The following is a 24,960-nucleotide window of genomic DNA, read 5'->3' on the forward strand; positions in this document are numbered from 1 at the left end:
CAGCTTATGCCAGTCCAGAAATAAGTATAGATTCACAGCGAGGTCTTTTATCATACCATATACTAAAGAGCCTGCTTCAGCCAGCCAGGAGACGCACCATTTTTACTGTTGACTGCACTGAGCATCCAGGGGCTTGTGCAGCGGTAGAGTGAGAGGGTGTTAGCTGGTGAGGCTGTGCGCTCAGGGCCCTCTCGCTGCAGAGAGGGCTTTGTAAGGCATGCCTGTGTGTATGCCCTTCTCAGCCTGTACCGCCACGTCTCTACTCCCACTGCTTTCACCTGATGTGGCACAGCCTCTGTCAGGCCTGAGCGAGTGCCTAGCCAGCTTTGCTTCTTTAGGGAAGATGAAGGCATCTCGCAGCTATGCTGTGGGGGTGGGGAACGCTAGCAGCAGCCTAAGCCTGGAGCTATCAGAGACTGGAGCTCAGAGCCAAAAGCCTGTGGGCTGGAAATGGTGGGTGGAAGGTTGGCCTAACTTGGCAAGACAACCATAGCCACAGCCCAGCACTGCCACCCAATGGCCGGGGCTCAAAATTACAACCTTTAGTTCAACTTAGGGAGAGCTAGACATAATTATGACACGCTTCAGTGGTCGTGAGAGCATGTCAGAACAAATTATGTAAGTAATGAGGCTGAAAATGCTAAAGGAGTTGAAACACACTGCAACGCTAATGCACATGCAGGGAGAACACAAAAACAAACAATGGAGCGCACTCATACAGCGACACATCTAACCGAAATAACGAGCAACTGTGCACAGTAAGAAAAAGATTAATTATAAATTAACCCTTGTCGTTAGGTTTCCAGAGCCCGCCTCCTGCCTTGATTTCTCTCTCTGTAATCTGGCCAGACGAGGTCCAGTAGCTTCCATTGTATGTATGGATCACAAATCACGGGAGGTGTTGTCTGAAAAGGAATTAATTGTGCATGTTCAATTGCTCCCTTTTGTTCGCTTAACTAAAATGTAGGCTAAATCCATGTAAGCATGGCCGGCCGTGTTGACTCCAGCAGTGCAAGGAGAACAGACACAGATTGCTGAATGAACAGAGTGTGGCTGCAGGGTTGGTGGATTAGAGGCTCTGTGTTGAGGGCCTCTCCAGGGCATGCCTCGGGGACGAGGACATTATCCACGTGACACATTACATGCTTCTGGGCAGCTTATTAAAATGGGCAGGAACTGAGGGTTGAACTCCAGCGAAGGCACGTTTGATGTAATCAAACTATTTTAAAGAAGTTGGTTGTTAAGGTGTACGTGCAATACTTCAACCTAGTCTTGGGGAGAGACACAAGCCTTTCAAGTAGACACTTAGGCTTGGCCGGAGGGTTGAAGCTGATGTAACATGATGTCATAGTGAACACAGCACTAGATTTTAATGATTGTACTGTTTCATTGCATCTTATTAGAACAAAAATCATATATTCCCCTCTAATGAGATCAGACCCGTGTTGCAACAGCCTCGTTTGCTGTGAATGATCGGTTGCACCGCTGGTCGGGGTAAACTATCGCGTAGCGAGAAAATATCCCGCAGTGATCTTTCCTGGATTTAAATCAGATAGCAGAGTTCGTCTGGCGCAGCACTGCACTGTTGGGATGGCGGGACTGAGATGTTGGAGATGTGGAGGAGGGCTGTAAGATAGAGATCTCTGCAGGGAGTGGGGGTAGGAATGCAGCATCAGTGGCTGCAGTGATAAAGCCAAGAGCAGTGGGACATGCTGGGAGTTCTTTGCCTCTGATGTCTGTGTGTTCTGTCTGTTCTGTTGTGTTGCCCTGTGGTCTTCTCCTGAAGAGAAGGCCATGGATGGATGAGGCCTGTCCTATGTGCGTGTGTTGTTCTCTGCACTGGTGGGTGAATCACAAGCCTGTCAACAGTGTAACAACACCGCTCAACCCCCAGTGAACTGTTATTCTATAGTGTGCACACATGCCCCATCCAGTGCTGTGCTGTAATTCTTTGTGGTCACAGTGGACTCACGCCTGAGGTTTTTGTGATTTTGAGGTTTAAGAGGCTTCACGAAGACTGGTTTTCCAGGAGGGAATATAACTCCTCATGTGGCTAAATGAGCCTTTGTCATCGCAGAAGCCAAGTTTTATTGCACTTGTGATATATTTGTGGTTTTTATGGGGTTTCCTCGAAAGTTGTGTTTAATTGGCACCATGTTTACATCGGCTGCCTTCAGACAACAGTCACACAAACAGATTCGGCTAATGCTGCTATGACTCATTGAAATAAATTCACTAGATGACATGTTTTCATAAACATAGTGTGTTACTTTTAAGTGCTGACTAGTGACAGTGAAATGTTGTATATACAGATATATTTATATTTAACCTTTTTTTTCTTCTTCTTCTTCTCTACAGCTCAAATCGAGATTATTCCCTGCAAGATCTGTGGAGACAAATCATCAGGCATCCATTATGGTGTGATAACATGTGAAGGCTGCAAGGTAAGCATCACCAGACGCCAGGTGACTAGCAGAAGGCTGCAAGGTAAGCATCACCAGACGCCAGGTGGCAAATGTGTTTGAAGAGGGTCATGAGGGCCAAGAAGTAGAGAAAAGTTGCAGCTAAAAAATTTAAAATTGTTCTCAAAATAAAATGACAAATGGGAAAGTAATCACAGATCACAATATAGAATATTCTGAAATGCTGTATAAGGGTTTTCAATCCCACATTGGAAAATTCCATGTGGCACCACTAAACAAAATATAATATTTGGGGGGGGGGCTTGAGTATATTTTTCATCCAGTAACTGTGGCCTAGATGAACAAAGACTAAATATATATTATTATTATTATTATTATAAATAAGACTACTGTTCAAATATTACATTTTTTTACATTTTTATTCTTATTCTTTTTATTCTATATATATCTATATATTATTAATAACTTAAGAATCATATTAAGTTACTATTGTAATGCAGGGGCTTCACGGGCCAGAAGTGGCCCCCAGCCGGGAGTTTGTGACCCCTGTTTTAGGTGATTTATTCAAATTGATCCCTGTTCCCTATCAACACAACAGTAGTCATCAAAACACAGCTGCGTTTCTATTAGAACTTCCAACCAACAACTGCTGCTCTGCTGACACCAATCTCCTTGTCCCACTCACCCACTTTAAGCCATGAACCTGGGGAGACGGAGAGTTCCGTGTCTCTGCCTTCTGCCCTTTCATTAAAAATATGTAGAAAATGTGCCCGGGCATTCAACTACAGACCAGAGTTGAACTCTGACGTTTGCTGCTGTTACTGAGGTTGAGCAACAAGAAAGTCAGAAGTGGTTTCTCTACTGTAGTTTTAAGACGTGAAACATTTTTTATTTTACTGCGCTGCCGTTAACTGGTTGAACAGGAATGTCCTCCACTGTAATCTGTTTAGACTCATTTATATAATAATTATAATTAAATGATGACTATGATGGGAAGAACAAGACTACCGTTGTTGTTATTAATAACTTCAATCTTATAATTACGTTGAAGTGGTCAAGCACCATGGAGGACATCACAGAAACCCGTGATTAACAGGAGAAAATCATGTCAGTGCCTCGCTCTGCCTTTTCTTCCCGGAGACGTGTCTTTTCACTGTGTTTCTCGCCTCGACTGCAGCCTGCTCCTCTAGAAATGAAAGGATCAAAAGGAGAGTGCTTTGAATTATAGCAGATTGTTGGCTGTTTGCTACAGTGTGTTGCCTCCATTGAAGCCTCCTTTTGTGCTGTTACAAATGCACCAGCCAGTCACAGTGAGGGGAATTTTGTGCTTAGAGTGTATTCTTGTCCCTGTGCTTGTCACCAAGCACATCATTAGCATTTCTCAGCCAGGGTGCGTGTTTTTCAGTGTGTGTGTGTGTGTGTGTGTGTGTGTGTAAAACTAAGAGAGAGAGAGGGAGAGACTGAGAAAGAGGAGGAGGAGGAAGAAGAAGAGACAGAGAAGTTCCTTACTGTTGTCCCAGCGCTCCTCTCTCTCTCTCTCTCTCTCTCTCTCCCTCTCTCCCTCCCTCTCTTTCTCACAGCCGCTGGAAGGAACAAAACACTACAGAATAAACTGCTGAAATCTATCTTTAATGGTTGCTAATTAGTCCAGGCAGAGAGACCTTTAATGATATGAGCGAGTACAAAAGTTTGGACCATAAATCATAGCATTATTAAAGAGTGCTGCCTGTCACTGGCAGTTAGAGTCTGTTTCCATAATGGCCTCCATTATAAAGCAACTTGGCAGCTGTCAGCTGTTTTCTTGTAATTAAACAGCCAATGAGCAGCTAATTAAGACATATGTGAATGGAGCAGTAGAGTGGGGCATGTTAATGATGTGCTGGAATCAATTCATTAAGCCAAAGGATGAGGAATCCGGTCGTTGTGCATTTGCAATCCTTTAGCACGCCACCGTTGTGTTAATCAACACTAATAACCCTACGAAGAAAAATACCATCCGCGTGTTATCATTCCTGAGCAAACACAGCGCACTGCGCTGCACACACTGTGTGAAACACACTGCTCTCCAAGTGCCAGACATCACATCTGCAGAGTGGGGGGAAATAAGCTCTACATTAGTGTTAATGTCCCATCCAAGTAAAACAACAACATTATCAAAAATAACCAAGTAATGAATATCAATTTAAAAAAGAACTCAGTAGTTAAGTCTTTGTGGACATGTTGTAACCGGGGGTTTCCATGACTCTCTACTGTGCAGGGCTTCTTCAGGAGGAGTCAGCAGAGTAATGCAGCCTACTCCTGCCCCCGCCAGAAGAACTGCCTGATTGACCGCACCAGCCGCAACCGCTGCCAGCACTGCCGGCTGCAGAAGTGCCTGGCTGTGGGCATGTCACGAGATGGTAAGGTCTTTATTTTAGAGCATGTGCTGTACAGCAGGATGTATCCAGTTGTGTTTGTGGGCTGTGTAACTCCTGTATGTGTGGTTGCGTATATACAGTATATTTTTGTTCCACTGGTGTTACATGGAGTTACAGTATGTAACAAAAACAACTGCTGAAAATGTTAGGGAAACAGTAATCAGGTAAAGTATATTATATTTTTTAATTTGTTGGATGACAAAGATCATCTTCAGTGCTCTAAAAGTTTAACAAACGCTATATTTTTGGATTAAAAAAGTAAAGTAGTTGAGATAAAGTAGTATAAAGTATACTTAGGCAAACTACGGCCCCTCTCTTAGATATGGCCCGCTGGGCTTAGTCATCAGGCCCGTCAAACACTGGTACACGGTATAGTACATGTCAATCCTTCTATTACAACAAATCGACTGTGATTTCTGTTAATGCCACTAAGTGGCGGCAGACATCAAATTTGCCAAATTACCTTTATTTCGCACAGTATTCTATGACCAATCAATGCCTAACCAGCCCACCAGTCATATTTTGAACCTCATTTTGCCCAGTGAGCCAACAAGTTTTCCCACCTCTGCTATAAAGCAGTCTTTGAGGGAATACCTAAAAAAAATAGCAGACCATGTCAGATCTCCACCACAATACACTTCCTCATGAAAATCTGTGTTTAAATGTTAACACAAGCTTTAGCGTCCTTGTTTAAAAAAGTGATTCCTCTGACAAAGCAAAGAAAGTCTCTGCATCAGTGCACCTTTGCTCACGTCTGCCTTTTGATTCAACCAAGACACAATTAGTCACAAATCGTGTCTGCATTGTGTCCCAGCAGGAAATAACTTTTCGCAAAAGAAAGAAAACGCTCACACAGTGACTGTTATTGTTCACAAAAGGACATAACAGACGATGTGTCATGGAAAAAAAAACCAGGTAAACACACAGTAAGAAGTTGTGCTGCTGTTCTGCAGGTGAGAGCTTTGTCTGCAGCTTTAATTTGTTGCTTTGATCGAAAAGGCGGTTTGATGAAATAGGAGGTTGTAAGAGGTTGTCATTAGCGCTGCTGCAGCTGAGCTGCAGTAATGGGAGCACACAGGTGGGGATGTGTGCTGCTGGACCCCCGCTGTGCCGCTGCTGGTCCAGACTGGGTAGCGCTGAGAAGATTTAATCGGAAAACTCAAATCGAGGGAAAAAAGACAAGACAAGTAAAAACCTGTGAGAGCGCCGGCACATGTGGCTCCCCGCCTCGCAGTTACACATGCGTCGACACAATCATGAACATGAATGAGCAGAAGAGGACATTAGCACAACCGCGCGTAGCCACACATACATCTGGTTATCACCTGTGCCTCCACACACATGTAGGACCACACTCACCCAGGAGAGACGAATGTGACTCTTCCCTCCACTCAGCACCAAGAGTCCATCTGCCTGCATTCTCACTCGCTCCACTGTGCATAAAAACACACACACACACATTTTCACTGTAAACAGCTGACAAAACCAAGGTCCCTGGTTCTGTTTCTGTCACAAAATCTAGGGATTTGATTGGATTATGATCAGTGAATTTTAATTTTAACTAGGTTTCTATCACAATTTTGACAGTATTTATTAATTATTACATTAAAACTCACCACCTTTTTTTCTTTAAAATACCTCATTTAGAAAGAGTATTTTTTTTTAGGGTTATCCTCTGAATAACTGACAAATGTATTCATATTCTCAAGAGAACCTGAATGTGTCAGTGCAATTAGTAGATGGAAATGAACACATTTCAATACATTTTTTTTTCCTTTTGGAACTGGCCAGTTAATGCATTATGACCCTAATATATATGTATATTAAGGCAGGTCCTGTTACAACAGGTACAACATGTTTTTTTGTCAATTATTATTATTACCTCTGTAATTATTATTTTATTATATTATCAATATTAAGTCAATGTCAGTGATCTTGTCACTCACACAGAACCACGATGAACAGGTTAATTGGGTTTACTAAGTGTAATGAAGTGACTGGCATGTATAATTGGATCCTTTATTTTTTTTTGGTAAACTTCAGCCACTGTCAGTCTAAGATGTCAGAATCATCCATCCAATAGAAATGAGTCGTGATTCTGTTCCCTGCTGTACACCGTTTAAATTGTCCGATCTCCTTTGGTTCTCAGCGGTGAAGTTCGGTCGTATGTCGAAGAAGCAGCGAGACAGTCTGTACGCCGAGGTCCAGAAGCACCGGCTGCAGCAGCAACAGCGTGACCACCAACAACAGCCGGGAGAGGCGGAGCCACTCACGCCCAGTTACGGCCTCTCGGCCAACGGCCTCACGGAGCTTCACGACGACCTGAGCGGCTACATGGACAGTCACACTCCCGATGGCAGCAAACCAGACTCTGCAGTCAGCAGCTTCTACCTGGACATCCAACCTTCTCCTGACCAGTCAGGCCTGGACATCAACGGCATCAAGCCGGAGCCCATCTGCGACTTTGCCCCCGGCTCTGGCTTCTTCCCTTACTGCTCCTTCACCAACGGAGACACCTCCCCCACCGTGTCTATGGCTGAACTAGGTAAGGAACATGAGTGAGACGAGGGGAGAGGAGAGGAGGGAGACAGCAAATGGAGTGGGGGGGGGGCACCTCAACCGTGGGGCAAACGACACAAAGGTTGCTTAAAATAGCAGGAGGTTGGAGACTCATCTCCAACACTCATTAAAAGAACCTCTTTTTTGTAATTAGTTTCCATTAATTAGGGCCAATCAGGATCCAGCAGGGCAGGCGTCTGGGGAAATCATTTTTTTTAGCTCCCCTGTGCCTCAGAACTCCTTTTAACAGATGTGTTTTCAAAATCATTTAAATTCTTCTGCTCAATATTTCTCTCAGAGAAAAACTGTGACCTTTGTTCCACTGAGTAACGTTGGACCCCCTCCCCATGCATTTGTGTCATAACTAGATTGGCTTTGCCTGAACCTTCAGCTGTGAGCTTCCTGCAGGCAGTAAAGGGAAATGTCAACAAGCCTTTTCCCAGTCAAAAAAAAAAAAGCCCATGCGTGTCTGCCTTTCCTCCTTCTTGAAAGCTCTGTAAATAAATCTTTTTCCTGTGGCATATTTCATGAGTGAGGTCTTCACTTTCACACAGCCTTGTGTGACTTAACATCCACTTCTCAACTGTGATCTGCTGGGCTTCTGACAATGGTTGTGTTTCAGAACACCTGGCCCAGAACATCTCCAAGTCACACATGGAAACTTGTCAGTACCTGAGGGAGGAGCTGCAGCAGATGACCTGGCAGGCCTTTCTGCAGGAGGAGGTGGAGAGCTATCAAAGCAAGGTAGTCCAAGAACAACCGGAGTGAGGGGAGGTGTAGGGGGGCTCCACAGCCGTCGCTGTAACCATTGTTTTTCAGTTGATAACCCCTGTTCTCTGTCCTATCTGTTTTTTAGCCACGAGAAGTCATGTGGCAGCTGTGTGCTATCAAAATAACAGAGGCCATTCAGTATGTGGTGGAGTTCGCCAAGCGCATCGATGGCTTCATGGAGCTGTGTCAGAACGATCAGATAGTGCTGCTGAAAGCAGGTATGACAGCCTGTCAACATGGCCTGCTGCTGTCAGACTCACCCTCCACTACACCACCACCACCACCACCACTTTCCTCCTCTGGCATTGTCACAAGGGCGTAGCTGACCTGACTGCACAAAGCCCTCTTCTGCACGCGCTCAGACAGTGTCACAGAGAGGAGACCGACCCTGCGTGTTTCCTCCCTGTGTCTCTGTCTCCTTCTCTTCTCCTCTGTTTATTACAAACACACAGCAAAAGATGGACACGGCATTAGATAAGCAGTGTGTTGCTCAGCTCAGATAATACCTATCATGTCAGCTGACATTTCCCCACTCTTTTCCCACATCATGACTGCCTTGTCCAACTGCTGCCATACAGGCATACAGAATGTTAAGCACAGATACGGGGGCTGTGCACACTGTCACCTGTGTTTATGCATAAGCCGAGTCACTCCTACACAGAGGAACACACACACACATACAGTACATACACAGGTACACACACAAGTGCAGCATATATGCTGAAAACAAACAGCTCTCCTGAGGTTTTTCCCTGGGCATTATTTACATTAGCAGAGCCAATGTGGGTAATGAAATAAACACAGAGATCCCCGTAAAACATGCAGCTCTTCCTTAGCCGGAGTTTTATCATCTGTTACATTTTCTTGATGCTTGTACCCCTCCCACGCGTAGTGGTACAAATTACAGGAAGACAACGTTTCATTACTTCTGTGGTTAAATACAGGTGGAATGAATGAACGTAGTCACTGCTGAATGAAAAATCATCACAGAAGAATAGCCTTCTGTCATAATATCATCTTTTCCAAAAAAAAATCCCTTTTTTTGATGTCTCACTGTGCAATAAAGCAGATTTGGATTTTGACTTAAAAAAAAAAAAATTTTGGTCTTATATTGTATGTATTTTTATTATATTATAATTTTTTTCAATTTACCGTAGTAGTTTTTGACTAGTACATTCTAGAAGTTCACTCTGTCGCTGATTTTTATTCACTCCCGTTTTTTTTGTTTTTTTTTAAACCATATTTTAATATATATATATATATATATATATTCACATTCTTGAGGGTCCATAGTGTAGCAGTTAGCATGAGTTAGCGTGGGCAGAGAGTTCTGGGTTCAAGTCTCAGAGAAATCACATCTCCCCTAATGGCAGCCTGCGTCAGATGCAAAGACTCACACTAAAATTTCATTACATGGCCGTTTTTTTAAATTATTATTGTTATTATTATTTGCTTCTGTGTTATTTGTGTGTCCATCATGTTTCTAGAGCTGATGATTAATCATTTTAAATAATAGTGATTTCATTATTGACCGATTATTATTAATATTTCACAATAATCAAGCAGCCCTACTCTGATGGCAGTCTGTACCTTTTTAACTCTTTTTGTTAAAAAACAGCAGCACGGAATCTGGTAATGCTGCGTGTGTGATGAAAGGGCGTGGGCAGTGCTGATTAGTTGACTGACTGCTGTGTGGTTTTTATGTGTGCGTCTCCACAGGCTCTTTGGAAGTTGTGTTTGTCAGAATGTGCCGTGCCTTTGACTCACAAAACAACACAGTCTATTTTGATGGGAAATATGCCGGACCCGATGTGTTCAAGTCATTAGGTAAGTGGCGTGTCAACGATAACTGCATGTGGGTGTGCGATTGTGCATGTGTGTGTGTGTGTCTCTCACAGTTCCTTGGTGTAATTGCCAAAATTAGAGTCTGCTGTTGTGCTCTACACACAACTGAAGGCCCTGGAAACAAACACGAAGCGCTCAGCCCTGCCTCACCTGGCATTGCTGTCTCTGCAGCAGTTATTTATGGCAGAAAGGAGATGTTACCGGGGCTCGGCTGCATATGGCTGCTCCTGTAACTGTGGAATAAATAAAGCCAGACAGAGCGTCTTCTGGGAGATAGCTATCAAAACCATCATTGATAGTCTGACATAAAACATCTCCGGCAAAAGCAAATAGCATTTGTGTTTGACTGCCGTGACATTAGCAAGAGTCCCCACCATGGGTTTCTCTGCACTTCCAACTAACCCTTTGACAAAGAAAAGAAATGTAAATGTGTCCCATAGTGGCAGTGAAAATGCTGAATTCTGTTTCCTAGTGTGGGCTCACCATTCCCTGTAACACTGTGCGTGTGTGTGTGTGTGTGTGTTTATAGAAGCACATATCTATCTGTCCCAGTGTCCTTTGCATTCTGAGCAGGGTAGGGAGGCAGAGTAATGGGCTTCCCAAGCTGCGGTTGCATCCGTCTGTCCGTCTCCATATTTGATTTAACTAAAACTCTCCACGGTGATCTCATTTTTGCTTGCATAACGCCACCCATCTGCCAAAAATGACTCGTATGGGAGGCAAAACTCAGTAAAAGCATTGCCTGTTCTGCTTTAGATGCTCCCATGTGCTGTCAGCATGCTGTTCTCTTTCATTCCTTCCCCTTCCTCTCCCCTCCCGACGTGCCTCTCCACCCAATAAAGATCAAGAGTGAATGTTGTTCTTTGGTCTTCCTCATCCAGAACCCTCTCTCTGTGTCTTTTGCTGTGGCAGGGTGTGACGACTTGATCAGCTCCGTCTTCGAGTTTGGGAAAAACTTGTGTTCTATGCACCTGTCTGAGGATGAGATCGCCCTGTTCTCCGCCTTTGTGTTGATGTCTGCTGGTAGGTGTCAGTCACAGTGCTACTGAAAAAAAAAAACTCCACATTGACGCCACATGACAAACAACGCTGTCGCCTTTAGGTTCTCTGTCAATTAAAAAAGGGGTCAAAAATACTGAAATCTGAAAAGTTGATAATTCATTTTTTTGTTAAGACATACTTATTACTAAAATTAATAAATCACATTTTATAGTAATTAAGAAAGCATGAAGTAACAATTACTAATAACAAATTATTGCAGTTTGTCACAAGGTCCCAGTGTCTTTGAGGACTTCTGGACATCAAACATCAATTTTGATTTTGCAACAGTTGATTTTCTTGCAGTCATTCCAAGCTTTATGGTTTCAATCCATCATTGTAGCAATAACAATATTGCCGAAGGGCGCAAAGGTCATGCACATCCAGCAGCATATTCCTAACTCCGTGAATCCTCACAGTTTCTTGTAGATTATGACAAGTCTTTGTCATGTTACACTGAAAATAACTATGAACTTGACAGAGAGATGATTCACAAAATACATCAGAAATGTTTGAGTCACATCACTTTCCGTCTTGGAAACCCAGAAATTTGTTACGTGCCACTTCTTCACGTAATCTTGAGACGAGCTGCTGTGTAACAGCCACCATATTTCCAACCCTCCTCTGTGCTGCTGGCTTTCATTTCTAAATTAGCACCTTTCAAGGTAGTCAAATGTGAGGTTGATATTTTTTGGGGTTGTAAACAAATCTGCGACTCTGCATCATTTCTTTGAATGATAAAAATGTTCTACTTTCTAGATCGTTCTTGGCTTCAAGAGAAGGTGAAAGTGGAAAAATTGCAGCAAAAGATCCAACTGGCCCTTCAGCATGTCCTGCAGAAGAACCACAGAGAGGACGGTATACTTACAAAGGTACAGCACGCTGCACTCTGCGTACTACGGTGCAATGCACACGATCCATTATCCCAGAGAGTAGCTGTCCGCTAAGTGTGTTCCAGCCTTGTAGCAGTGTAATCTCCCTCTGTTCAGGATATTTATCCACAGGCCATCAACCATTTTTACTGCTTTAGATTAAACTGGCAGAATTCAGAGAGAGCATTCATAATGCTCCTCGCCTTTTATCAGCAGAAAAAAAGTGGCAATTTATCAGTTGAACCTGTTCCATTATGCAAAATGTCAAGTATTCCTCATGTCTGAGCACTTGTCTCAATATTTACAAGTGTGTTTTGTCGTGAGTGAGACAGAATACACCGTAGGTAGCAATGTTTTTCACTGCCATCGCTCCGTGTCCTTGCCTCCCTGTGAATCTAAACAGCTTGTCTCCTCTGTCTCTCCACAGTTGATATGCAAAGTGTCGACACTGCGAGCGCTGTGCAGTAGGCATACAGAGAAGCTTACAGCTTTCAAAGCAATATACCCAGACATTGTGCGTGCCCACTTTCCCCCCTTATACAAGGAGTTGTTCGGATCAGACTTTGAGCAGTCCATGCCCGTTGACGGGTAGCAGCCCAGCCAGGGGCCGCCGTGCCCACCGTTGGGGAATGTGGAGGAGGAATCTTTATTGACACTTTATTGGTGCCCTGCACAAACCAGAGCGGACCGACGGCACGCTGTTCATCTGTTCCTTTCACATCGGAGGGGTGGGGGCTTAGGGAGTTGTTTATCAATGTTTACTTTTACAATTTGGGGGAGTGGGGGGGGGGGTTGAAAGGTGATATCTGGACCCAATGCCTCTGTGGCACAAAAGGAGGAGAAATCATTTGGTCTGGTTGAATTTGACCTTTTTTTGCGCATTTCTAAAGAACTAAACTTTACAGTATTCTAGGATTAAAATGATAAAAGTCATTTATTAGTGCATCCCATTTTTATTGTCTTGTAAACCACAGTGATGAACTAAAGACATTTAAAAAAAATTAAGGCAAACAAAAGGAGGTGACAAAGATCAAGGTCAGTATTATTTCTGAAAAAAAACAAAAAACAACCCTCTACCAACACTGTATTTTTGTTGTCCAAACTTGTCTTCTTTGGATGATAAATGCGCACACTTTGGTCAAGTTCAGCCACTGGTTTTTCTTTTCCTTTTTTTTTCCTCGAGACATTTTTTTGGATGCAATGCTCAGAACGAAACTCACAGCAACTCTTCGGGAGCCTCCGTCGGCACGGTGATGCAATCGGCAACTCTCCAAGGACAATCGTTTAAAAAATGGTAATAGAATTCTGGTAATTCTAATGAAACCACAATGATTCTCGCTGTCAAAGACTTCATCCACCATTGTTGCATAGTGAAATCACGTAAGGCCATCTGCTATTAATCCTTCTCTGGACGGGTGCCCTGGAGACACACGGGGCACCGACACAATGAAGAGGGTCCATTCCACCTGTTTTATAATGTACTACAGGGTATACGGTCATAAGTACTTACGATACAGAAAAAAAAGTAATGTTTATAGAATCTATTTTAAATAACATGTATGATATTAGTAGTTAGACCATTCTTAATTGTTGAATTGATAAGGCACTTTTATTTACACCTTTCTTTAATTTAAGACGTGTATATTTACCTAGTGATGTGTTGCATGTGCACAAGAAATACAAGTTGAATCATGGTCACAGGGGCTAGTCCTGGTAGCAACAGCTGACGCTGCTCTGGAAGTGTTAGTGATGTGGGTAGAGACGGCTACGGTGGCGTTTTCACGGGCAAACAATGGATCAGAAATGAGACGGCAGGTTCGAGACGCATGTTCTGAGCTCCTTTCTCTACGGCACACGTATTATAATAGTAAAATTCTCCAATGAAGACGTCAAATAAATCCCCTTTTTCTTCCGTCTCACGGATCAGAATGCATTTGTAAATGCAAAAAATACGGTGAACTCAAATCCTTTTTTAAAATGTATTGGTTAAATCTTAGGTGTAAAAACATTTTTAAAAAAAACATATTTCTTTACCTAAAATATCCAATTGGCTGCACCGGAACTATCAAATATTGACTGTAATGCAATTGTTCCACCTAGTGGAAAGGAAAATTACAGCAAGCAGCTACCACTTAAAATTAGCGAGAGCACGTGCATGCTCCTCTCTCACTATGTGCTTTGTGGGATTTTCTTTAGCATTTGCTTTTTTTATTATTATTTAAACCGTTATCGGTTTTTAGCTACTTTAATCTGCCTTCTCAACTGAGCCTCTGCCCGGCGACGCCACAGAAGAAACAGCAGTGGGGAAAAGTGAATATTCAAAGCCTTGTCTGGTAGTAAAAAGCTTCTATTTTTGTAACACATTTTGGTTATTAATCTCACACAAAAAAAAGAATGAGGGAGAGAAAAATAAGTCAGGTAGCACTTAACTGTATTCCTGCAATAATTAGACTAGCTGTTGTTTGTACGAGTAGGGGAGAAACTTAAAAATGCTAGGACAAGTGCTATTTTCAGAATGCTTTGTAGTTGTGCTTCTGTTTTTTGTGTTCCGTGTGTCGTTCCTGTCAGTGTGGTAGTAAAGTGGTTAGAAAAAAGAAGAAGAAAAAAAAACCCTGGATGTGCCAAACAGTAGTCGTCGCTTCAGCTTTCCAGTCTACTCGTCTGTAATGTAGAATGGATTCCTAAGACATTCCAGCAATCTCAGTAGCGGCTTTGTGAAATAGGTTTTTACTAAAAAAAAAGGGGGGGGGGGGGGGGGGGGGATTACCTTGTTTTTTTAACAAAAAAAGAGAAAAAATTATCCCTTTAGAATTTCAACAAAGCACGTTAGAACATCTGTCACCGACCGTAACATAGGATCCACATGTTTGTCGTTTGTTCTATGTTTGGTACACTATCATTCCTCTGCCGTGCAATTTGTACAAGGTGTTAATGCCTTGTGCTGTCACCCCTCAGGGAAGTGTTTTGTGTGTGTGTGTGTGTGTTTTCTGTTGGGTTTTATTCATTAGTTTTAATTTACATTTTATTTTTTGTTCAGGAATGTTCCATGAGAATTGGTATTTATCGCAGAACTTTACATCACCCATGTCCTCACGGGGCCGCCAGCATCTTCAGAACCACTGTGGTCAAGTCAGATACAAAGAAAAAAAAAGCATCTCATCAACAAAAAAAAAAAACAAGAACAAAACCCCATCATTTTAACCAAACAAACAAACAGTGGTTTTCATTATTACACAGCACATTTGTGACACAAAATTTGGTTTCAAACGGTGTCATCAGGGTCTTTAAATTATTAACCCTCCTTGTTGGGACAAACCAAATATTCTTATGCAATACTTACTTAATATCTTGTGTTGGGATTGTAGTAGATGCTGTACCTAAGTAATAATAATATTCTCTGTTCTGATCCAATGCTATTTGGATATGCACAAGCCCTCTACGACTAGTAAACCTCAGTCTGCTCTGAAACAAGAAAACGCAGTCTGGAACACTGCGAGACAATCCAGGTTTGACGAGGCCCAGCGGCCCGCTGAGAGCAGCAGAGGACGGGGTGTGAAAGCTCAGGGAGGTTTAACAGGTAGACTGAAGAAGCAGCTCGCTTTCCTCTGGACTGTTGCAGAGCATCTAATGAGCTCTTTTGTGAATTTATGAGCACTCAGCCGAGAAGAGGAGGTGGCTCAAAGTTTTGGCAGAGCACACTGAACAAGCACTTACCATTCAGAAAATGATGAAGAAATGGACATTTGGCCAATTTTCTTATTTACTCTCTTAGTGTTTTACTTTTTCTTTTCTCAAACAAAGACTCATTTTCCTTTGTGGCAAAGTTTAAATGGTCACTCAGAACTATTTAGTGCCACGAGTTACGAACTCCAGTTCCAAGAAAGTTGGTACACATTCTAAAAGAAGCACTCCAGTTCCAAGAAAGTTGGTACACAGTCTAAAAGAATTACAACTGTACTGTTTTGACTCGTGACCTTTTTTTTCTGTTTGGGTAAATGAGTGAGTGAATGTCTGAAATCTAAAAAAGTTGCTACAGAGATGAGATTTCCACTGGGTTGCATCCTCTTGTATTGAAACGTCATTTTGAATACTTTAAGACCTCTGAATTTTTGTTGTTGTTATTATGCGGGTTATATTTCGATCCCAAATTACTTCTACTGACTGACAGCGATGCACAGAGAAATGTGTTTGTTTGTTTTTAACAATGACAAACAATACCTCCAAAATTGAGTTTTCATTTTGCTGTGCTAAAACACAGGTTGTTTTTTATAGTTATAGTGGTGAGTTCATTATTTCTGTCCAATTTTAATTTTAAGTCCACATTACACCAGCAGGCGGAGGTAGAGGCATGTAGCTACTGGGGTTGTAATTTCGTCGGACCTGCCTTTGCCTCTTATATAAATGAGAGCAACCGAACCTGAACCTGTAACGTGAGCCCACAGTTGATTTTGGAACCTAACCCTGTCACCAGTCAAACAGGAACTCAATTAACCTCCCAGAATATTTGATAGCACGTTTTTATAGCACGTTTCCTTCTGTTTAATTGGACATTAAATTAACCTAGGTATGAGTGGGGGTTGTGAATGATTATTTGTCCCTGTGACTGACTGGTGAACTGACCAGGCTGTACAGCGCCCTCGCCTGGTGACTACTGAGATTGATTCCAGCGATCCTAAAAAGGATGAAGTAATGAAAATTTGCTTAAAAATGAAATAAGGCAGCTACAGGTTTTAGTTTTATGGCATTTTTAGAGAGTGTACCAACATTTGTGGAACTGGCGTTGGTGACGGGATCACCGCAAAAAAAAAAAGGCTTTGGATTCTCATGCAATTAATTTGTCTCTGTTTATTTTCATCGTCTAAATATCCACAAGCACACACTATGCCTTGTGTTACAATTACGGGTCTCTGCAGTGCAGTTGTCATCCTTTGATTTGACCTTTGACCTTATTCTCACCGCTGACCGATGCTTTCGGATTAAGTAATAATTCCCCTTTATTTCTGTTTCCATCTTGTGGCGTGCTGGTGTGTTTCTGACAGAAGTTGTCACACACGTGAAAACTTGTGTCCTGGTGTGAGCTGCACCTTCGCACAGGCCTGTAAAATGATGTCCTTCTGTATATTCCCACATGAGAGATCCCAGATTAAGGAAGGGATTATGTGTGCTGTTCAATCAGTGTATAGTCTACAGTAAAATGTGCTGGTCCCTCTGTCTCTGCTCTGTCGTTTTTTGTAAAAACTGAAAAAAAAGAAAGAAAAAAAACAATAGTTTTTGTGTGTGTATGTATGTACATGTATGTGTGTATTTGATCTAACAGTGAGTGAATAAAATAAACCCCCAGACAAGGCTTTAATAATTACAGAGGAACAGGGATGTGTTGTTAAAGAAGAAGAAAAATTAAGATGGTCTTGGTTTTACTTTTAAAGGAAATAAAGGCATTTGGAAATGCTGAGCTTGATCCATCCATCATTAGTGTAGGTTTTGTAAGGGTGACATAATGCCTTCGACAGTTTACTGGTCTGATGTTGGCTGTGAAGAAACACTGACCAGCTTCACAGTGAGGGAGGGGGAAACAGTTTTCTTATCCGAGCCTGACCTGAAATTAAATCCTGCCTCGTAAATTGTCAGAGACGAGTCGTGACTGTAAATTGTGAAGATGAGTGTTATGTCACGCTTGGAAGTCGTGCTGGAGCGGCCGTACCCAGAATTATGAGTCAGCCATTAAATTTGAACTCCACTCATTTCCCAAAGCACAGCTAAGGATTTATAATTAAAAAAAATATATGTTTAAGAATATAGTTTGAAAAAAAAAGAAAAACGAAAAGCAACACTTAGCCATAATTGAATGTCAAGCAATAATATATGTCTTTGATTCTTTTGTGCATAAAAAGTCCTTGAACATCTGCATGTAAATACACCTATTATTTATCACCTTTGGTTCTGTTTCGTGTTGATTTTGTGAATATTTTTACGTTTCATCTGTATATTTGACCAGTTCTGTTCCCAGGTGGAGAACGTAGAACTCGACACGGCCTATATGCTGTATTTCTTATGTTTTGTTTTTTTTTCTTTTTCTCTCTCCCTCATTCTCAGCTGTTTCTTCACCCTATTTAATGTTATTATGATCACGTGTATAAAAGTAGCTTTGTAACTTCTGTCTGTATAGGTAAGAGGAAAATACCTACTAAGGCCTACCCGATGAGAATATTTATCTGTTTATCGATGACACCATGTTGTATGATAACTCTGTTTCTAGTTTGATTCCCTCATGTAGGATTAGTTTGATAGAGACGGGGTGTGCTGATCTTTATTTTGTGTTGCCCTGATGTGTGGTGCTAGGTAACTTAATTTTGTGAACAAAGTATTGATAACTAAGCCTGGCTGCCCTATTAGTACGTTCATTTCATGGCATATAATGTATTAATAATATTAGGACTCAATAAATGATAAGAATAATAAAAAGCGATAGTGGTTAAAAGATACCCAGTCAGTACCTGTATCAGTGTGCTCGTCCTGGGGTAAGGCACTTATTTCCTTCTGACTTATAGCAAAGCTAGGTATCTGATAATTAACAAGCTATTTTAAGGTTGCTTCTCTGGATCGTGTAAAAAAAAAGATAATACTCAAACAGAAACGGCAGTATTGTTTGTTTGGTTGTTTGTTTTTTTCTTCTTTTTCCTCCTTTGTCTGATTGTAAAAACCACTCATTGAGGCTTTTATTTGTCTGGTTTTAAGATATGAAATATTTACCTCTCTGGTGTCTGCGTCGTCATTCACTTAATGCAGGGAAGTGGTGCATGGGATTTCATCGAACGTCCTCACTTTGCTTTTGTCATCCCCCATTTTTGGCTACACAGTTTCCCCACACCAGTGGCATGAACCTTACACACACACACCGCCAAGCGTTGCAAGTGAACACGACAGGATTGTCATTTCGGGACAAGGATGAATCTTTTTCCTTTGCACTCTTTGTAGCAAATACCAGTAAGAATATGCTTGCAATAATACACAATGTATCACACTGAGTGCCTCTCGGTGTAAAAAAGAAACGTGTGTCTTTTCTGTTGGTTTACCAGACGTGTACTGAAGTGACAATGTACTGCGTTTTGTACGTGAGGATGAAATCTTACTCTCATACTTCAGATTCAGTTTTTATGTTTTCACACACTTTCAAATATGTCCAAGTGCAACAATAAAGGGTATAAATGTCCTTTCTCACCTATTACTGCTACAGAAAAATACATGGGATTTTTTTTGAATGGTCAAAAAAAATGCAAGCAAAAAAGTTACAAAAATGTCACATTCATTTTTTTCCCCAATAGTTTTCATCAATCTCCAGTTTGTCACAGAAAACAGATGCTCTATTAATGCATTGTACATGGAGTGTTTGTACATGGTGTGTGAAAGAGTAATTGACCACCTCTAGGTTTCTTTATTGTTCTGTGTTGAATGTGCACTCAGTCATTGGGGGTGAACTCGAACACGAAGGGAGGCTGAAACAGGGGGAGGATTAGGATTTAATTTTCCATGCAACAGCCGACAGGATCATGCAGACGTCCAAACTATTGTGTAGTTTATCACAAATTTCTAAGTCACTCGTTTGCTACTGATGTGAAAATGAGGACGAGGATCATGTACCTTTTTATCCAGCTCTTTTGAACTCTCTTTAGCAGGTAGTGGATTCACAAATGTAGTTTTGCTCCTTCTTGTCTGATTCTTAAATATGAAAATAAGTATTTTGATTCATTTTGTAAATACAGCTGTAAAGAAAAATAAGAAATTTAATGTTGTCTTTTAAATACTTTTCATTCTAATATGAATGTTGTTATATTGTACTTAGAAACTGTACCTTTAATATTACCTTTATTAAAAGTGCATTGGACACATCGATTTTAGATGTGCTTTATGTGCTGTTATCCCATAATAAAATTTACCGCTTGTAATGGGCTTTCATTTCCTGACTGTTAATCTCACGCACACACACTCATACACTCACACTCAAAGACACAAATAAGTTGGTATATAACTACTATTTTTAAATATAAATTACGTACTTGACTCTGTACTAGTAGTACTAGTACAGTTTGTAATAACCAAATATTTAGCCAAGTTAGAAAATAAAAAAATTGGATACCTTTAGTTTTACCTTGTGTAATATTCATACCAAGGATATATCTTTTAACTTTATCAACTTTTAAAAATAAAAGTGGTTGTACTTAGTGCCTTAAGCTAAGACCTATTCATGTATTAAGATACAGTCAAATTTATTGTTAGTGTACAGAAGAAATAAATATTAATCTACAGGTATAAAAATGCTTTAGGCTTCAGGTTGGCAAATGATCACTGTCTTTCTCTAACTTAGCCAAAGTCTGAATACAATTGGCATTGTTTTATAAATACATTTAAGAATAATCCCAGATTCAATCTGTTGAGAAACATACACGTTGTGTACGTTTTCGCGACCATGAATTGCATTAATCCAAAAAAGATTATTTAATGAATAAACGTTTGGGCATATGCACTTCCGTTGTTTTTCGGACGGGGGCAGCAGCGTACATCTCAGTATCGCCATTATTACGACAGAAGAAGAATGTCTGCCCTGTCAAATTAGCAAATGCTAACTAGCTTTAAAATGGCAGTGCAGTAAGATGTGCTGGTTACGTTTGTAGTCACTGTAGTCCTGGAAATGCTGCAACGATGGAGCTCGCTTGGTAAATTTACGTTTTAATAGCATTTGTTTTTCCGGTACTGAGTTTTTTTATATATATTTCTACGTGATATTTGGTGTGTTGACCATACTGAAAAGGTACATTTGGGTTGACAAACAAATAGCACGTTGGACGTTAACAGCTGCTAGCTGAACCGGTTACACATGTGAACTTGAGTTGTACCAGACATTGTATGTGGAAGACGATTACTCAGCCTTAATAACATTATTTTATGAATTCTTTGAAAATATTCTTTCACTGTCATCACGCTGCTCACTAAAATGTTTTGGTAGAAATTCAAATGTTCAGGACTCAAGAATTACATTTTACTGGATTGCATTTTACTTTATTGTTTATTGTTGTTTTTATATGAATATATTGCCTTTTGCTTGTGTTTGTTGTTTGCTTTTTGTTTGATATATGAGAGCATACGCCTGTAACTGCATTTGAGTATATATGTGACCTTAATGTAAAACAAAGTAATGCGTATATAAGTTGCAAACATCGTAAACTGAATAATTTCAATTTCAGGGAAGATCCTCTTATTCCCGATGCTCCATTCTTTACCAAAGATGTCTATGATAAATGTTCACTAGCACCGAGTGTCAGAGAACTGTGGACCTTTCTCCAGTGGTACGTCAACATATTACATTTTCACCTGAACTTTTACCCAGTTTTTAAATCTATATTTTCTTCTCATCACTCTTCTCATCACTTTCTTCCATCAGTCCTGCAGATAATGCTAGTGCTGAAACTGCAAAGACCTCATGCTCTCAATCCCATGAAGACGCAGCACACGTGAAAGACAACAGTGGCCTCAGTTTGGATTGTTTTGATAGTGACGATCCAGATTCAAACAATGAAGCTGAAGTTGCTGAAACATGTCAAAACAAGACTAAAAAAAAGAAAAAGAAGAAGAAGGCCAAGGCAGACAAGGTTGTTTTCCCAGACCCTAGACTGCCCTTTCCTTGTCCATCAACACTGTCCAGCAAGGAGCAAAACCTATATCTTGGCTTTTTAATGAATAAGAAACCCAGGGATCTTCCAGAGGTACCAACATTTGCCTTTCGGTGATGTTTCATCTTTGCAGTATTGAATGTGTCATTTTACTATAGACTGGTCTAATATTTCAGACGTTGAAGGCAAAAGTAAACAGTGAAGTGATGCAGTTCATGAGGTATTTGCAAGATGTGGCCAGATCATGCACTGATGACTACAATTATATATCACAGGCTGCGATGCAGTATTCAGAGGTAATGACACGGAGCAACATCAGTCGTTGCATCTGCTGTGAGCTTCCTGCAATAATGATCATTTGTTTTCCAGGATTTTTTCAAGTCCTGTTTGGAGTGCATCAAAAGCATTCCTCAGCTTTATCAGATCACTGAGATGACCAGTTTGACTGGAGGGACGTTCAACCCAGGGCTGACACTGACCATGGAAAAACAGCTGCTAATAATGGTAATGTACTTTGAATTACACCTATCATATCAAAGTAACTGATAGTCTTGAAAAAGTAAAAAATGTCCATTTAGTAATTTTTACTTAACTTTATTCTTGACATAAAACAAAATTAATTTAGAAACGTACTTGTAAACTGTTGGAGTTATGCTACTGCATTCCAACATTTGTTATGTGCCATTCTGGAGGTGCGCACTGTCTGCTCACCTTAATCAGAAAAGTATCATTGGCCCAAATAATTTTTCCAGGTTGATCACATCGTGGTGCAGACCCATTTATTCTTAAATTTTTTGATAAACAATAAAGACAATAAAGATTGTCATTGAACACCTTTATCTGTGTCTTTGTCTTTTTTTCTTTTTAAATAAAGATTTAAAGTGAACTACTCACCTGTGTTCAAATGATTTCTTTTTTCTTTTTTTTTTTTTTGCATTTTTAAAAAGTTTACTTCACTGAAGAATAGTTCTGTAAGATCACACCTTCTATCCTTGTTCATGAATGCTGATGTCTGTGTTTCTTTTGAGTCTTGAAGTGTGAAGTATTGTATTGCAGTATCAGTCTTTGGTGTTGATTTACATCTTCCCTTCACACTTTCCCACTCTTTATTTCTCCAGGGTAATGTGGATATTACAGACCACAACATCGTGCCTGCCGAAGCACAGCTTGCTTCGGATTATCAAAGTGTTGCATCAGAGAGTCCTCCGGACGAAAAAGCTAAGGACATGCACGCTGTAAGCAATTGTCTCCCTTTTTAATTACTGTACTCCAATAAAGTTCTAAGGATCTTTTACTGCTAGAATGGGATTCATGACCGCAGGTCTGTTGTTAACACCAGTGGAGCTGGTGCAATTTTTCACAAAAGACACCAGAGGGTGTTACTGTCTTGCTCAGCAGAATCTGCTGTAATCATGTCTCTGAATGATGCTCAGTCACACACAGTAGTGCCATTGTTTTTTTAAATTTGGTTACTTCTCTATTTAGATGTTTGGAGGTTTATCCTGTTTTTTTTCTCTTATTCAGGCAGTCAGCACCGATGCCAATGCAGAGCAGCTGAGCAGCCGTTATGAACCACATGTTTGTTTGACTCGGGATGCCCTGTTCAAGCTACTGGACAATCATGGTCCTGAGTTTGCGGAGCCATGGGAAGTGCCTGTTTGGATCAAATTGAATCCAAGAAAAGGTGACGTACCGCCATGAAGTAACACAGACTGTAACTGCCAGTGGATGCCAGTGTCTTGAATTGTCTCTCTTTGTCTCCCATATTTTGTCATGTTGTTGTAATACTTTTTATGTAAACTTTTTATTTTTATGTTCTATAGAACCTGTGCAAAAAAAAACAAGCAAGTTATTTATATACTAATATGTAGTCAGCAGCTCAAATAGATGAAGTAATAGAAGATGCCATTCCTCACTGACCTTGTTTAAACATAGCTACAGTTTGTTTATTTCCTGACATAATATGACAACTTGGTGGCGCTGTTTCACATGTCTGATTTGCAGGCAGCAGCCGGAAGAAGATGGTGTTCATAGACTCCCCCCTTCTGAAAACTGAAATGACAGTGAGGGAGAGGAGTCACTTCTACCATGAAGAGAGTTTGAAGCTCGCCATACAGCAGAGCGGCAGCAAAAATGTTTTCCATTTAATGACAACGCTTCCTTCAAGTGAGCAGCAACAGTCTGTGGTAGGTAAAAATAGAACATTTATAAAAAATCCATACACTGTTATCATTTCGATATCACCAAATTAATCTCTTTTTTTTTTTCTTTAAAAAAAGGAAAGCTCACAGAGAAATGTAGTTTCATTTGACAACGACAGCCTGGACTTTGAGGTGGATCTAACTGACCTGGAGACATTTGGGGAATCTGTGCTGACTAAAACCCCAAAGACACAGATTGAACTGCCTGAATGTGTTAAAGAACAGAAGGATCTGGGGGCCTTACCTTCAAAGAGAAAAACATCCACTGAGAATCTTTCAGCCGCTGCAGCAGAGATGAACCAGGACAACGCTGGAACTACAGAGGGAACACCTCAGCAGGGTGTTAAAAAGACTAAAAGAAAGAGACAGGACTCCACACAGAGCAGTGCTGCAGACCTGCCTCATAAAGGAGACTCTGACGATGAGAAGCTGGTCATTGATGATGGTCTGTCTCCAGCCTCCACACCAACAGAACGTCCACCGAGCTCTTCAGGATCTCCTTCAACCCCTGTGCCCGAGAGCATCCCCGACACGTTGGGTTCACCTTCCCCTCAGAAAGCTGTGAGACAGAACCGGCAGCCCAAAAAAGCAAAGACGGGCGACCAACTGGGAGAGATTCTCCGCATGCAGACAGCAATGTTCAACTCCTCTAACAGCACAAAGAAATGCTCCTCTATATCCCATGAGGTAAACTCACCCAGTCAAGCTGTTAGAGTTTATTCCCATCCGACATCTTTGGTCAAAACCTGTGTGTCTTCGTATTTGGAGAGGAACCAAAACCAGGATGCCGAAAATTTCACCACTCCCCAGAAGTCAGAATCGGCAGCTAACATCCCTGCTACAGAGCATAAAAGTGAGTTTCAGATTAACCTTTTAAAACATTTGGTTACACGTGTTTTCTGTGTGAACAATGTGCAGACACAACATATTGTTTTTGTACAGAAATACTCTCAGAAGAGCTGCAGGCTGGTGCAGAAGATGAACAGGATTACAAGACTCCAGACAAGAGTAACCTCCTGTACAAGCTCTACAGTCTGCAGGACCTGCTGGTCATGGTTCGCAGCTCGGTTCCACTGACCCATTCCAGAAAAGTGGGCAGCCAAAATGAGGTACGCAGGTTTTTATGCGACAGACCAAACATTTAAATGGAGTTCTATGAGAAAATGAAA

The 24,960-nt window shown here is 41.1% G+C and overlaps 2 protein-coding genes across 3 annotated transcripts in view; both read left to right on the forward strand.

The window, feature by feature from the left end:
* Positions 1-15,101, forward strand: part of roraa (RAR-related orphan receptor A, paralog a) — a 199,141-nt gene extending 184,040 nt beyond the window's left edge. For both annotated transcript variants that reach the window (XM_017033038.2, XM_008311790.3), the window contains 9 exons: positions 2,359-2,444; positions 4,681-4,822; positions 6,990-7,385; positions 8,022-8,143; positions 8,256-8,388; positions 9,890-9,997; positions 10,928-11,038; positions 11,813-11,925; positions 12,353-15,101. In XM_017033038.2, the coding sequence (XP_016888527.1) occupies positions 2,359-2,444; positions 4,681-4,822; positions 6,990-7,385; positions 8,022-8,143; positions 8,256-8,388; positions 9,890-9,997; positions 10,928-11,038; positions 11,813-11,925; positions 12,353-12,517 (1,376 nt within the window). In that variant the 3' untranslated portion in view covers positions 12,518-15,101. The remainder of the gene's footprint in view (positions 1-2,358; positions 2,445-4,680; positions 4,823-6,989; positions 7,386-8,021; positions 8,144-8,255; positions 8,389-9,889; positions 9,998-10,927; positions 11,039-11,812; positions 11,926-12,352) is intronic.
* Positions 15,102-20,501: 5,400 nt separating this feature from the next.
* The window catches only part of ice2 (interactor of little elongator complex ELL subunit 2), an 8,738-nt gene continuing 4,279 nt past the window's right edge, over positions 20,502-24,960 (forward strand). Inside the window, exons 1-10 of the mRNA XM_008311789.3 lie at positions 20,502-20,636; positions 21,165-21,266; positions 21,362-21,683; positions 21,767-21,886; positions 21,960-22,094; positions 22,709-22,825; positions 23,115-23,274; positions 23,595-23,776; positions 23,870-24,644; positions 24,734-24,900. Coding sequence (XP_008310011.1) covers positions 20,623-20,636; positions 21,165-21,266; positions 21,362-21,683; positions 21,767-21,886; positions 21,960-22,094; positions 22,709-22,825; positions 23,115-23,274; positions 23,595-23,776; positions 23,870-24,644; positions 24,734-24,900 — 2,094 coding nt within the window. The 5' untranslated portion in view covers positions 20,502-20,622. The remainder of the gene's footprint in view (positions 20,637-21,164; positions 21,267-21,361; positions 21,684-21,766; positions 21,887-21,959; positions 22,095-22,708; positions 22,826-23,114; positions 23,275-23,594; positions 23,777-23,869; positions 24,645-24,733; positions 24,901-24,960) is intronic.

Source organism: Cynoglossus semilaevis, chromosome 6, assembly GCF_000523025.1.
Source record: "Cynoglossus semilaevis isolate Cse_v1.0 chromosome 6, Cse_v1.0, whole genome shotgun sequence".
Lineage (NCBI taxonomy): Eukaryota > Metazoa > Chordata > Actinopteri > Pleuronectiformes > Cynoglossidae > Cynoglossus > Cynoglossus semilaevis.